General features: G+C 43.1%; 1 protein-coding gene across 5 annotated transcripts in view; it reads left to right on the top strand.

Moving 5' to 3' along the window:
- The window catches only part of dmxl2 (Dmx-like 2), a 41,891-nt gene that overhangs the window by 16,231 nt on the left and 10,410 nt on the right, over positions 1-15,250 (top strand). For 2 of the 5 annotated variants that reach the window (XM_072380901.1, XM_072380900.1), the window contains exons 16-43: positions 469-558; positions 669-777; positions 884-1,003; positions 1,151-1,378; positions 1,564-1,850; positions 2,092-2,264; positions 2,356-3,007; positions 3,199-3,528; positions 3,620-3,739; positions 3,866-4,001; positions 5,056-5,166; positions 5,318-5,487; positions 6,043-6,140; positions 6,261-6,426; positions 6,831-7,095; positions 7,207-7,409; positions 7,523-7,930; positions 8,679-8,861; positions 8,986-9,282; positions 9,374-9,565; positions 10,060-10,136; positions 10,248-10,378; positions 10,864-11,109; positions 11,415-11,597; positions 13,892-14,082; positions 14,210-14,343; positions 14,433-14,518; positions 14,686-14,887. In XM_072380901.1, the coding sequence (XP_072237002.1) occupies positions 469-558; positions 669-777; positions 884-1,003; positions 1,151-1,378; positions 1,564-1,850; positions 2,092-2,264; positions 2,356-3,007; positions 3,199-3,528; positions 3,620-3,739; positions 3,866-4,001; positions 5,056-5,166; positions 5,318-5,487; positions 6,043-6,140; positions 6,261-6,426; positions 6,831-7,095; positions 7,207-7,409; positions 7,523-7,930; positions 8,679-8,861; positions 8,986-9,282; positions 9,374-9,565; positions 10,060-10,136; positions 10,248-10,378; positions 10,864-11,109; positions 11,415-11,597; positions 13,892-14,082; positions 14,210-14,343; positions 14,433-14,518; positions 14,686-14,887 (5,588 nt within the window). Of the gene's footprint in view, positions 1-468; positions 559-668; positions 778-883; positions 1,004-1,150; positions 1,379-1,563; positions 1,851-2,091; positions 2,265-2,355; positions 3,008-3,198; positions 3,529-3,619; positions 3,740-3,865; positions 4,002-5,055; positions 5,167-5,317; positions 5,488-6,042; positions 6,141-6,260; positions 6,427-6,830; positions 7,096-7,206; positions 7,410-7,522; positions 7,931-8,678; positions 8,862-8,985; positions 9,283-9,373; positions 9,566-10,059; positions 10,137-10,247; positions 10,379-10,863; positions 11,110-11,414; positions 11,598-11,889; positions 11,974-13,891; positions 14,083-14,209; positions 14,344-14,432; positions 14,519-14,685; positions 14,888-15,250 lie in introns of all 5 variants that reach the window. The other 3 variants (XM_072380903.1, XM_072380902.1, XM_072380904.1) reach the window with 2 other exon arrangements.

The raw sequence follows: 15,250 nt of genomic DNA, 5'->3' as shown, positions 1-15,250 counted from the left end.
GTCTGCAGTATCTGTTTGGTGACTTTTATGGATGTGGGTCTTTATATCTCACACAGTGGGTCTTAACTTTTTATCACAAAGGACCAGGAATTGAGTTTTAAACAGGGTTAGAGGGAGCTCTATGTAAGTCTGGCAGAAGTAAATCAACCACGGTGCGCCAGAGAACTGATATAACCAAATAATCCACAGGTATTAAACCTTTGTTAGCCGCTAGCTCTTCAACATCTGTGATGTTTTTAACATTTTCTTTGTTTCATTTATTGACGTTAAGAAAACACAAACCATCGATGCACACAACACTCATATTCAGTCAAAATATGGTACTTTGCAAAGGGAAAACGTTTTTTAGTCCGCAACATTTCTTACGATACTTCAAAATATATAATGTTGAACTTGAATAAATCAAATAGGCACTTAATCTGTTCTTTTTTTTTTTTTTTTTTTTTTTGCTCATACATGTCTGTTTAGAAACTGGTGGGTGAGGTGTTCAACATTGTCAGCCAGCAGTCCACTGCCAGACCTGGATGTATCATAGAGCTGGATGTCATTACAAATCAGGTTAGCAGCTCTTTTAGTATTTTATAGCAGGAATTCTGGCTTGAAAACCCCCAAACACTCTGATCAATAGATGCAGTAAACTGTTTGATGCTATGTTCATGTGCATCCAGTGTGGCGCCAACACTCAGCTGCTGCATGTCTTCCAAGAGGACTTCATTCTAGGTTACAAACCTCAAGAAGAACCAGAGGCATTCACACCAGCTTTTTCAACTGGAGAAGGTATTGCGCACTGTTAGATTAAACTCAGTTTAGGTTTTTTTTTGTATGTTTCTTTCTTTTTCTAACCCGATTGTCATAAGATGAAAATTATTTTTACTCAACCCAGACTACCAACCTGCCCCATTCTCTGAGAAGTTCTTCTTGGTGGTGATAGAAAAGGATCTCAACGGGAACTCTGTCCTGCAGATGTGGCACCTGCATCTCAAGTCTGTGCAGGCCTGTGTTGGTAAGTACAGGGGTGCACCCAGTTAAGCAGGCAATGCTGTAATAATGGAAATTACTTGGATATGTTAAGCATGAATCTATGTGACATCCTCAATTTTGAATATTGAGTTGTTGACTACTTCATATATTTCTGCATCTTTGTGTCCAGATGAGCCAAGTCCAGATTTTAGCTTCCAAAGCCAGCTTATGGTTCCCAATCAAGTAATGAATGCCGATTCATCTCCGGAAACCTCTCCTATCAGACCCCTGCCGCGGTCAGCTTCTACAGCCAACTTGCAATCAGCCAGCAAGCTCATTCTCAGCTCCAGGCTGGTGTACAGCAAGCGGCTTGACCTACCCCATGGTGTGGAGGTTACAAGAGCCACGCCCTCTGCAGGTGGGTTACATATACATATATATATGTATTTATTTTGGTTGACTAGGTGACATTTCAAAATTCCAAGAACTATGCTATGGTTAATGGAACAGCATGGTCTCAGAAAAACACACAATATGTTTAGATGCTTTGCCATATCTTTGCTGAGCATTTCTCTGATTTCCTTTGCCTCCTCTTTTTGCCAGGTCATCTGAGTTCTTCCTCTATCTATCCTGTGTGCCTGGCTCCATACCTGATTGTTACCACCTGTTCCGATTCCCGCGTGCGGTTCTGGCACTGTGCTGTGGAGGGTGCTGATGCCTGTAATGGAGATGACCGGGATAACCGCGTGTACCGCTGGGAACCCTGGGCCCTCATGAATGAGGAGGAGGACAACAACAGTGCTGTGTGCGTGTCAGGGCGGCCCGTAGCTGTGTCCTGCTCCTACATCGGCAGACTGGCTATGGCCTTTAAACAGCCACGACCAGGACAGGTAGTAGTAATAATTTGAGGTTTATGGTCCACAGTCAGGCTGAAAAATTCTGGGTTCTCAGTGTACTTGAAGAACTGGTAGTTTAGAAAGATCTCTACAGGCACTAATGAAGTATTCTCATGAGTCCACATTTCTTTATATGTATTGTATTTCAAGTGCACTTAGCGTAGTCATCGACATTTTCTGCCGTATCATTCCTACTCTCATGAATATTGTAAAAAAAGGCTTATCTTCTCCTCAGCTGCAGGGTTCAATAGAGGATTTCTCTATGCATGTGTCCATCTATGAGTGTGAGTCAACTGGTGGCTCAGAGTGGGTTTTAGAGCAAACTGTACACCTTGATGACTTTGCCAGACCCTCATCAACCCTGGATCCAAGAGTCAGTGTGGACTCCAACCTCTTTGTCTACAGCAGGTCAGAATGCTACTACCTCTGTGTTTATATCATATTCTGTCCGCTCTTTCTTGTGAACTGTCCTCTAAGTTGATATGTTTCTCCATGACAGGTCTGACCTATACATGAGCAGAGACCATAGCTCACCTAATATTAAGCACTTTGTGCACCTGGACTGGTTGTCAAAGGAGGATGGATCCCACATCCTCACTGTTGGGGTTGGCTCTAACATTCTCATGTATGGCCGTATATCTGGCATGGTCAATGAGCAGACTAGCAGTAAGGAGGGTGTGGCTGTCATCACGCTTCCCCTAGGGGGCAGCATCAAACAGGGGATCCGCTCACGCTGGATCCTGCTTCGGTCCGTGGACCTTGTGTCATCCGTAGATGGCACGCCTTCGCTGCCAGTGTCCCTATCTTGGGTGAGGGATGGCATCCTGGTGGTGGGTATGGACTGCGAGATGCATGTTTATGCTCAGTGGCATCAGGACAAGAAGCCTGGCGAGGGAGAAGAGGGCAACCTATCATCAGCGGACATTGCTGGAGGTCAAATCACAAGTTCCTCTTCAGCCTTTGAAGGGAGAACAAGGTTGAAGAGTGTGTTTGAAGGGAGTGCTGCAGTGGATGAGGCCCTCCGTGCCCCAGCAGGACTGCAGGAAGGGGGACTGTTTGAGGCAGCTCACTCCCTGTCCCCAACTCTACCGCAGTACCATCCAACTCAGCTGCTGGAACTCATGGACCTGGGCAAGGTTCGCCGTGCCAAGGTACAGTCATTTCTCCCTGATTCAATGATTTTTAAGAAATGGAACGGAATTATTTAAAATTTGAACTTACTTCATCAAAGATAACTACTGCTATGTGTAGCTATGCACATTCTTATTTGATTGGACAGTCAAGATCTTTGGCAGTCTCGTTGTATCCACTTTTATAAACGACTGGTTTTGTGTGCGTCCAGGCCATCCTTGCACATCTGGTGAAGTGTATTGCCGGAGAAGTTGCTGTGGTGAGGGATGTGGAGGCAGGTGAAGGTGGAGCCAGGAGACATCTTTCTCGGACAATCAGTGTGACTGGCAGCACAGCAAAAGACACCATTGTGGCCGGCCGAGATGGAGGCAGGGACTATACGGAGATCAACTCCATCCCCCCTTTGCCGCTCTACTCTCTCATGTTGGCTGACCTGGACACTTCATACAAAGGAGCAGAAGAGACTGCTATGGGTACCAAGGTGGCTGATGGTGATGTAGGTCAGAAGTCTGCCGAGGACCAGTATGCTGACCTCTTCCAGGTAGGAATGATTAAAGAATCTTAATTCATTTTGTTGTTCAAGATCTCCCTCGATCTGATGATGCGTTTCTGTTTCTCGTCTGTCTTAACAGGTGTCAACAGTTACCACAGATGACTTTGTGAACTTTGCTACTGATAAACCAGAGAAGAAATCTCGAGTTATCAACCTCTCTCAGTATGGACCCACTTATTTTGGACCAGAGCATGCTCAGGTATTGTGCATGATGTAAAGCTTGTAAAAACTGTGGTAATCTTTTCGTTTTAATTCTGTAAGGGTGATAATTTAGGAGCAATTACATTTTTATTGATATGCTTCGATTCCTCTTGCCTGTGTCCAGGTATTATCCAGTCACTTAATGCACTCCAGCCTCCCAGGACTGACCAGGCTAGAGCAGATGTTCCTGGTGGCTTTGGCTGATACTGTTGCAACTACCAGTGCTGAGATCACAAGCTCCACTGATCAGCAGTACACAGGTTACTATTCATTTAGTTTTTGTGGGTATCCACTGCTGTGTCTTAATCTACTGTGTACGGATACACCTGAGTGAAAACACTGACAAGTATGGCAGCCTGCATTGCACTAAGAATGTTGGGATGGTATGCTTGTTACAGTGTAATTGTAGGTAAACAGTAACAGATTTTTATCATGTTTTGAAATTACATTTCTTATGTTGATGCATACAGTGTATGCACATTAATGGAAGTATTTAAACTGAGAATCCACTGCATTTTAAGCTTAGGTCTTATGCTTAGTTCTTCCCCCAGTTATCTGATTCATGCATATTTTCACCAAACAAAATGGTTCTGTGTGTCAGTATCTCAGTTGTAAAAAGTGTTGAGGAGGCTCAAGCGTTTCATCAGGCTTAAAAGTTAAAAGCATGCGCATGTTGCTTCAGTTGTTAATTAGTTAGTTTAGACCGAACAATATATTGTTTTTCTGACTTTCACTTTCATTCCAGTGTTTTCTTATGTTTTGATTTATTTCACACTGACAGGCATTTAGCGAGTCAACCCAAACTGTTTTCTTAAAAAGCGTTATCTTGATTAATTCGGGTTCTGTTCTAGAGTTCATTGAGAAGTTTTCCTTTGTGGATACATGAAATATGGCAACATTCATTAATATTGTTTTAAAGTTGTCTAAAGGTTAGAAACATAAAGATTGTGTGTTCCTGCATCTTGTTAATCTCCAGCCATCAAATCTTTTATTAACATAAACAACAGTGCATATACTGTTCCTTTGCACTTTGTCATTATCATTGTCTTTTTTCTCTAATTTCCCATCCTATTTATTTAGTCTTTTGAGAGGAGGACATAAGCAGGTTGTTCCAGGGCTACATAAGCACAGAGCGAGGGTAAGAAGGTTCAGGGACAAGAGATATATATTCTTTGACAGGATTGCATGAACTGAAATGATACTGGAGTTGGCTTTTTCTTTGTGGTAATAAAGGACTTTTTCTCTTTGCTAGGTATTTTTGCATGGCAGTATGTTGAAACCTATTGACAAACCTGCTTCCTGGTGTTTATTTAGGTGGCGAGGCTCTTGATGAGTGTGGACTGAGGTACCTGCTCGCAATGCGTCTTCATACCTGCTTGCTCACCTCTCTGCCCCCACTTTACCGTATGCAGCTGCTCCACCAGGGTAAAAAAAATACTCCTCTTTATGCTACCGCTGGGACAAAAATGACTAATTGTATTTGATTGTAAATGTAGGATATGACTTGGAGTTGATTTAATTTTTGCATTGAACCTTGGACATTTTGCATGTCTCCCCCACGGTTTGTCTCCGGTAGGTCTTTCAACATGCCACTTTGCATGGGCCTTCCACTCAGAGGCAGAAGAGGAGCAGCTGAACATGATCCCTGCCATGCAGAGAGGCAACCCGCAGTGGTCTGAGCTCAGAGCTGTAGGAGTGGGATGGTGGATACGTAACATCAACACACTGAGGAAAATGGTGGAGAAGGTACCAGGAAACATCTGGGCGGAATCTGTACATTCAGTGCATCTCATTAAAATCAATTACATTTGACCAAGTGATAATGCAAGAACAATTAACCATTTTCTTTAGATTTTTAATTAGTTGTCAGTTCTAGTTGTAGGACAGTTGCATATCAGCAGTTACCTAAAAATCAATGAGGGAATCTTCTGCAAGGTAACTTGGGCAACCAAAATATTTTACACCAGGTTTAGATAGTTTAGATAGTCTGCTGTACCTTTAACCTTTAACTAAGTGATTTTAAGCTTCCTCCCTTCACCATGTGCTCTATTTTATTGTGTTCCTGTGGAAAGTATCTCTTCATGATAATTATTAAGGAGCTATAATCAGTGAAAAGAGCAGAGTAAACAAAAGCAAATCATTCACATGCACTGCTCTGTAGCAGTTACTAAGTAAGGGAATCACTTGTGGTAAATTATAGGATAATTTGTTGTATGTGAGATTTAATATTGTAAATATTGTGAATGACAGCGTACTGTTTTAGTTACTGCAATGTTTTTTCTTAAATTCTTTTTATATTAGTTGGGGAAAGCTGCGTTCCAGAGACACAATGACCCTTTAGATGCTGCACTGTTCTACTTGGCTATGAAGAAGAAAGCTGTCCTGTGGGGACTGTTTCGGTACAGTAGAACATTGTCTCTAAAAATCAATTTATTCTGAATATTGCTACAGTTTAACTTCAATGAAGACCCTCTCCAAACCAATATAAGTTATAGAGCCTTCTGGTTTTCTCCTCTCAGGTCTCAGCATGATGAGAAGATGACTCAGTTCTTCAAGAACAACTTCAGTGAGGATCGCTGGCGAAAAGCAGCTCTAAAGAATGCCTTCTCCTTGCTGGGAAAGCAACGTTTTGAACAGTCCGCTGCCTTCTTCTTATTAGCTGGTTCCCTTAAAGATGCCATTGAGGTGTGAACAACCCACACACTCATTAACACACTAGATCCCCAGACACAGCTTATTCCCCTCCACTCATCATTCATTTTATTTACAGAGGCAATACAGTGCCAATGGTAACAGAATCTCTGTATGACAGTTAGACCTCTATATCAGTGGTAGTGCAGATATCTGCTCCTAAGAGAAGCTATTTACTCTGCAGATTTTGAATTATTAAAAAGCAGCCTAAATCATACCGATAGCATGTATAACAATCTTGGATAGTTTTCAACCACACAGTCAAAATATAGTTTCAGCTGCTTGTGTTGGCTACAGTGATAAAAGACTCCTTCAAAAGTCCTGGAACTTCTGACATTTTGGGCTTACTTAACCTTCTTGTGTAAACTGTAGTGTTAACCCTCTTTCATGATCTGCAGGTGTTGTTGGAAAAGATGGAGGATCTCCAGTTAGCCATGATAGTAGCAAGGCTGTATGAGGCTGACTTTGAGAACTCCTCCACCTGCCAAGGTCTTCTTTATGAGAAGGTTTTGGGCTGCAACAGGGATGGGAGCGGCTACCACTGTTCCAGGCTGCACCCCGACCCTTTCCTTCGCAGTATAGCCTACTGGATCATGAAAGATTACACTCGAGCCCTTGACACACTGTTGGAGCGTATCCCGAAAGAGGATGATGAGAATCCTGGTCAGTACAGCACGTTAAGGCTTATTGGACACTTGTTCCACTAATTATTTATTTTACTTTACTATCTTTAATTATTTTGTTTCCTCTCTTATCTTTATTCTTGTGTGGTAGATGTGACGGTGAAATCTTGCAACCCTGTGGTGTTTAGTTTCTATAACTTCTTGAGAACACATCCTTTAATCATTCGTCGCCACTTTGCTAATCCAGAGGGCACAGCAACAACTGTGGGCCTCACTGCTGAGAAGAGCAGCGCAGACGAGATAAACCTTATAGAGCGCAAGTTGTTCTTCACTACTGCCAATGCACATTTCAAGGTGGGCTAATTAGTTATATTGCTGCACTCTTTTTACAACAAACTGTCGACCATCCTCTCAGAAAACATGCTAGCGATCACACATCTAATTTGTCATATCTGAATTTTCTTTAGGTGGGCTGCCCAGTTTTGGCTTTGGAAGTGCTCTCCAAGATTCCCAAAGTTAGCAAAAAATCAAACTCCTCCCCTCTTACCAAGGCTTCATCCAAGGGTAAGGTAAACGCAAGTCAACCCTTGGAAAATGGCACACAGAGTGGTGTGGACTGGGGCTCCCCGGCACCACCTACCCATGCCTGGGGAGGAAACGATAGTGCTGGTGGGTTGGACTGGAGCCAGCCTTTGGTCAAGGTGGGAGAAGACGAATTGAAGCTTGACTGGGGAGAGGACAAGGATGATGATGATGATGATGATGATGAAGATGGGGATGATGATGGTCTCACCATGAAGAAGCCGGACCTTGAGAACAAAGCGGTCGAAGGCTCAAAGAATGATGGCCCCAAACTGCAAAGAGAGGACTCACAGGTAGCAGTAACAAATCTAGAATCTCCTGAAAAATGCATGTATCTAATATTAAACATGTGTTTGTTTAGAATTTATACAAAAGAAAGACTAAATCGTTCTCAACTGATTATGAAGGGTGGCTCTGTGCTGGAGACAGCTCTGGAGCTCCTTGAGATGGTGGAATAAAAAAAATTGAACAAACTTTTCAATATAACAGACAAGACTATGCATCATATTACACACATATTTGTTGCCAATACTGATAAAACAATAGAATAGCTTCAGTCAGAGGCTTCTCCAACTCAACTGCAATAAGAAGTCGTGCATAAGGTCATTGCTTTCTTTAGCGATAGTGTTACATAATCAGTCCTTGAAGTGACTATTTGTTCTTTTAGTTCTATTGAATGAAATAAAGAAAAAGAAGCACACAGCTTGCATCTTTAATTTCTGTAAAGTCAGATCCTTTTCAGATTCTTGTGTTGGAATTCTTGTTTTTTTCCATGTTGGGGAAAAAATAAATAAATATGTATGCATCTTCTGTGAACTCTTAACCAAATTTACATTCTGAGAGCTTTACACTTAGCCTCAACTTTATTGATCCCTTTGGGATGACTACCTCAGGGAAATTCAGTCTGTAGCAACCACTTGCTAATCTGAAGTTTATATTTAGGATGGCACTTGATTTTGAATTTTACAAAAATGCTAATGTTAAGTTGATACATCTGCAAAGAGCAGGCATTTACTTTTAAGCCTCTTTCTTACATTTCAGGGTGAGTCGGAGGTGGATGTGATAGCAGAGCAGCTGAAGTTCCGTGCCTGTCTGAAGATTCTGATGACAGAGCTGCGTACGCTGGCCACAGGCTTTGAGGTGGATGGAGGAAAACTACGCTTCCAGCTCTACAATTGGCTGGAGAAGGAGATAGCAGCAATGCATAAGATCTGCAACTACAAGGTACACTTTCAGAATTTAGATTTTTACTTAGCAGTTTTTCCCCCATACTAGGTATTTCCAAAGTTGTATATTTTTCCTTCCTTCTTGTAAGCCATGGCAATTTACTGTATATGTTAACACACAGGTGGAAGGGAAGGAGGAAAGGTCAGAAGTAGAGCGGTGGGGAGATCGCACAGCGTCTGTGGACATATCAGATGACGCACTAGACTTCATGGAGGCTGGCGCATACGAGCGGCACCAGATGGAACGACGTCGCCTTCAAGCCAAGCAGCAGCACTCAGAGAGACGCAAGGCCTGGCTGAGGAAGAACCAGGCTCTGCTGAGGGTGTTTCTGTCCTACTGCAGCCTTCATGGAGCCAAGGGAGGGGGGGTCACCTCTGTTCGCATGGAGCTTCTGTTTCTTCTGCAGGAAAGCCAGCAGGTATACATTTACATTTGTACACACACATTTGTTTTGTGCTATTTTAATCTCCTGTAAAAGTAAAATTACACTGTCTTCTCTTACTGTGTAGGAAACCACAGTGAAGCAGCTGCAGTCTCCTCTTCCTCTGCCTACAACTCTGCCTCTGCTATCAGCCTGCATCGCCCCCACCAAAACAGTCATAGCCAATCCTGTTCTCCACCTCAGCAACCACATTCACGACATCCTCCACACCATCACACTGATGGAGACTGCGCCACATCCAGACATCATGGATGATGGGGTCAGAACTTGAATAAAAATCTAGCTTTTATACAGATGAAGGCAGAATGTTTTAATTGTGTCAAAGGAAGATAGAGGAGATGGAGCAGGCTGGAAAAAACGGTTGTCTCCTTTTTTCCAGCCAATCTGAGCACTATTTTTTCATATCAGCACTTTTCAGAAAGGCAATTTGTTGTTGGTGTTGTCACTGTCACTTCTTTTCAATGATCTAATTATATAGGAATAACTCATCACCTAACAACAACAAAAAAAGGGATGAGAGTTCTGGCTGTTTCTCTCTGTCTTCAGCTCTACTTACATGATATGTTAGAAATTTGAAGGTGAATTAGCACACTAACCAGAGACACTGGCCAAAAAAAACCTCTGCTTGCCCTTTTCTACCAGAGAGAAATGCTTTATGGACCCATCCTAAATATATAGTCTTCTGCCTTTCATAGTGATTATACTGATTGTTCATGAAGATGTTAAATAGTAAAGTGTGTCTTTCATTCTCAGGTGAATACCCTGCACACACTAGCGGCATCCCTGTCTGCTTGCATCTATCAAGCACTGTGTGACAGCCACAGCTACAGGTAATTGTGCCATCAGCACAGTGCCATAGGTCCAGCATTCTCTGCATCCTGAAAACAGCATTGCGTGGTTGCAGCTAATGGTTTCTTCTTCTTCTGTTGTTGGCTTTGCAGCAGTCAAACGGAGACCAGCCAGTTTACAGGCATGGTTTACCAGGGCCTGTTGCTTAGCGAAAGGAAACGATTGCGCACAGAAAGCATTGAAGAACATGTAACTCCCAACTCTGCCCCTGCACAGTGGCCAGGTAACTAAGATTATACTTTACTAGCCGCTGGTATTGTGGGGGTTGGCTTGAGATTGACTCTAAACGCAAAAATTAGGAAAAGTTGACAGTCTTTTTTTGTTTAATTACTCCTGATACGACATTAGTAAGACTGGGCTTGAGTTAATAATTTTCCAGAATCCTCACTGGATGCAGTGGATGGGGAAATATGTGGGGATCAAATACATGACTGAGAGAGAACATGAATAGCAGAGGGAGAGGCAGAGCAGAGCAGAGCAAAGCAAGGTAATCTGTGTTTATGCAGAGAGGCAGATGGTGTTCTATAATAGGAGCTCCATGGCCTCTGGGAAGGAAATGGAAAGACAAAGACTTATCACATCATCATGCAAATGTTCCATCAAAGAGTTCTCTTGTGTGCAGAGATAGTGTTTTTATTTAGCTGTGGAAGTTATTTTTGTAAATTGCAGGTTAATCTATTATACAAACGCCATGTACTCTCTCTGCAGGTGTGTCGTCCCTGATTTCTCTGTTGACGTCTGCAAGGGAGGAGGACCAGCCGAGGCTCAATGTGCTGCTGTGTGAAGCGGTCGTGGCTGTTTATCTATCACTGCTCATCCATGGTCTGGGCACTCACAACAGCAATGAACTCTTCCGTTTGGCAGCGCATCCCCTTAATAACCGCATGTGGGCTGCTGTCTTTGGAGGAGGGGCAAAAGTCATTATTAGGCCAAAGAGACCTGAGCTTCCACCAGGTAAAATTCTTTTGTTGTTTCCAAAAAACTCAATGCTTTTCTCATGCCATGAAACCCTCTTTCAGGTGCTTCATTATCTGCTTTTATCATGTTATTCTGCTCCTCTGGTTGTCTTCCTCTTATTCATCTGTTGGCTTTTTACACCCTGAAGCTTGTCTGATCACATGGATCTAAGCCAATGGTTCCATCCTCTGGGTCTGTCTAAATAATAGATTTTCAGCTAGTCCTGTCCTGTACTTCCAAACATGCTGCTGCTACAGGTGTGTAGTGTCTTGTGTGAGTGTGCCCTCTGCCCTGTGTCCCAGCGCCAGCTGATTTTGAGGCAGCCAGGCCAGAGGAGTCTCAAGAGACAGGAAGACCAGAGCAGAGCAACCTCACCCCAAACCCCACTCCCATGCCCACTGAAACCCAGCGCCCCAAACGACCACCTCCTCCTGTTTCAAGGGGAGACGGTCTGGGCACTGTGGCACCTGCAACTAAGGCCAGCTGTGAGTAACTAGGCCGGTGGATTGCAGTGCTGGTTTGCAGGATTGCAGTGCATGGTAATTGTACAGGTTTGCGTTGTTGCAGATGCTTGACTTACTCCTCTGCCTCTCTCGTGAAGCTGCCGCTGAATGCTCATTACAAACAACAAAGCCCACTTGTGCTATGAAGACATTTGTGCTAAGTGTTATGATAAGCTAGCAACCGTGTGTGTTTGCAGGAGAGTGCGAGTGTGTATACTGCATTGCATGTTCATGTTGTAACGTCCTCTGTGCTCATCTTGTTATATCACTGAAGCAACAGCTGGGCCTCGCAAGGAATGTTCAGAGGCCAAGGCTGAGCAACCCGCTCAGACTAAATCTGAATCTGAGACGAAACCAGGTACACTTTTACGAGGTTTTAGCACCAGTGGAACAGTGCTCAAACTGTGTTTAATTGAGTTTGTAGAATTGAATATTTAAACAAATGTGAGTCGACCAGAGTTTGTGTACATCAGTAGCTTGTAGTAGAGGTCATGATGTCATCAGAAATTGATCTTGAATGTGGCATAAATTAGTATTTTTGAGTTTGTAGAAAACCGGTTGTACCCTGAGTAGCTCTGCCGTTAAAAGTCTAAGGATGGCTACACACTGTGTGATTTTAATAATTTTTTAAGTTCACTGCAAGCTGTGCTGTGAGACAGGCATCTAATTTGGCTTCATCGTGTTTTGATCTATGCAGACAATGATACCTTCTTAAATGTAGTAGGGTGTAACTGTGAAGAGCAACACAGAGTCTCAGTGTTACCTTAAAGCTAGTTTTATTAGCTGACAGACGGCACTCTTTACTACAGTGTTTGTTTATTTGCTCACTGGTTTGCTTCTTGGGAGTTCTAATTCCACGGTTTCTTCCTTCTTGGTACAGTTATAGTCTGAGCTGGAGGACACAACATCCAGATAAGGCTTTTGCAGCCACAACTCAACTTGATTCGCTTCTTTGTTTGAATTCTCACAAGTTACTTTTAACTAGTTTGGCTTCCATTTGAACTGTTTAACATAATGCCACCAGGATCCTGTTGATAAATACATCATTACAGGCTACATTTCTATTGCCTGATTGGAGGATGTAGGTCTTAGCAGCAGTTGCACTGCAGGCTGATCCTGTTAAATTTCTGACACTGTCATAAACTCGTCTCTGGCTATCTTTGGTTGCAAGACCATTACAACAGTGGTCTTCTAAACTTTCACTGTCCATGTAGAACAGCCAAGTCAAAGACTTACCACAATTCTGTCGCAATGGTTCTCTTTTGTCTGTGACTGGCGAGAATCGCACAGTGTGTACCCTGTTTTAAGTTCAAAGACTGAACTTGATACAGGTCATACATAATCATGAGGCTTATGTGTTCCGTAGTCAAGTGTTATTTGTGAGCGAGGAAGAAAGGAGCTGGCATTGACACTACTTCTCTGTAGAGTCCTGAGTAGCTCTCAGTAAGGCTAAGACCATTTTGAGGAGCTCTTTTCGAGAGGCAATCTTAAATGTCAGACTGTTGGTAGGAATCGCTTCTTAAAACTCTGCCCTTTTTGAGGGCTACCGCTGCCGTGCATGCATGTCACAGACGCATAGCTATGCAGAGATGATGCACATTGAGGCATCCCTATCACATTCCAATCAAAACTCATTTTTAGAATAAAAGTAGTTGTCACTCTTGTCATGTGTCTCCCTCAAGCGCTATGGAAACAAGAAAATGCTTAGCACACGTCTACTCGGCTCATTCACCATCTTTGTTCGATGTGTTTTCTGTGTGTATTTTGTGTCTCGCACTACATCAAATATTTACTGATTCAATTATGTAATGGACTGTGTGGAGTCTGTGTGTCTAACTGCACTGTCTACTCTGGTTTGTGTCTTGTCTTGTTTTGTCTGGTGCAATGAAAGAGATAGTCATCCAGGATAATGGTGCAGGTTTGTGCACAGCTGTGTGTGTCTTGCCCTGTGTCTCCATCCTGAGTGTTTGTATTTGTGTGTTTTTATCTCTCGCTCTCCCAAATGTACCAGTGATCATTTGTGTGTTATGACCCATTAAAGTAACAAAATGGAAGTGTTTTTCTCAGCCGCTTTAACAGCATCAGGATTGTTGTGCACAGTTTAGTTCATTTGTTGGTGTAGATGCAGATTTCCCCTCCCTCGGCTGTTTTTGTTTCCTTTTTGACCTTCTTGTGGGATGAAAATAAGGTTGAGGTTCTCCTCATCATCATTCTAGGTACAGTCAGTGAGCTCACTGCAAAATCTGCCATCTTCTTCTTCCTCTCCTACCCCCCAGCTGCCCCCCCTCAGGCCCCAGCAGAGGACGTGGACAGATACAGACGTAGATTCAACATGAGGATGCTGGTTCCTGGGCGGCCCGTAAAGGAGACACCTGCCACCCCACCTCCTGTTCCAGCAGAGAGACCCACCTACAGAGAGAAGTTCATTCCCCCAGAGCTGAGCATGTGGGACTACTTTGTAGCTAAAGTAAGACAGCGAATAAAGTGACAAGCGAATTCTATGACTCACAGTCTCTGGATTATTTAAAGTTATTCATCTGTTGCTCTTATTTTATTTCCTTTTTTCTCAACCATCATTATTTCCTCCCTCTCAGCCCTTCCTGCCGCTCTCAGACAGCAATGCTTTGTATGACTCAGACGAAAGCGGCGCTGAGGACGATGAGGATGATGATGACGCCTTCCTTTCTGACACACAGATAACAGAGCACTCTGAACCCAACTCCTACAGGTTGGACCCAGCCTCTCCTATTTTTGCCATTTAGTTCTGAAGGCTATTGTTCAGATTTTAATCTTGTGCTCTGTTTGTGGGGCTCGTAGCTGGGCTTTGATCCGTCTGGTCATGGTGAAACTGGCTCATCACAATGTGAAGAACTTCATCCCTCTCACTGGCCTTGACTTTACAGGTACATGTTCACCTCCTCATTGATTTAAGCAGCTTCTTAAATCTAATTTACATCAGAATTCTTAATGGATACATTTTCATGTTTCTTAAACCATATCATCCACTAACATAAATAAAAGTCATCATTGTTGACCTGTCTTTGTAAAAATGTGTGTGTTTCCACCACAGACCTGCCAGTCACTTCCACTCTCAGCAATGCCGTGCTGAAGGCTTTAGAGAACTGGGAGCAGCTTCTGCTGGAGCGAATGAATAAGTTTGATGGTCCGCCTCCCAATTACATCAACACTTACCCCACTGACCTCAGCGCAGGAGCTGGGCCCGCCATACTGCGGCACAAGGCCATGCTGGAGCCAGACAACACACCCTTCAAGTGAGTGTTAAATCTTTAACGGCAGGCGAAAATACAGACGCCTTATCGCACACTAAGGCTTTGCATTGAAGCATATAACGACTTTTACATTCTGTTTTTATTTTAAGATTCAGAGCAGATAAAAAGCAACTTGAAGACATTTACTGAGTGATTTTCACTTCAGCCGCCACTGACTTGATCAGATGGATCAGTCTCGTAAACAGGTCAAAACTGATGTCGGCGGTACATCCACATGTCAACGAATGTTTAAGCTATTAACATGCGTCTCCCTTGCTGCAACTTTACTTTGGACTATCAGAACTACGTTGTTATTGTTTGGTAACTGCAGTCACCTTTAAGCCAATAACATCAAAATATTACAGT

Source organism: Leuresthes tenuis, unplaced genomic scaffold, assembly GCF_036924035.1.
Source record: "Leuresthes tenuis unplaced genomic scaffold, fLeuTen1.0.hap1 SCAF_2, whole genome shotgun sequence".
NCBI lineage: Eukaryota > Metazoa > Chordata > Actinopteri > Atheriniformes > Atherinopsidae > Leuresthes > Leuresthes tenuis.
Note: the sequence above shows the minus strand (reverse complement) of the source record. Positions and strands in the feature narration are given on the sequence as shown.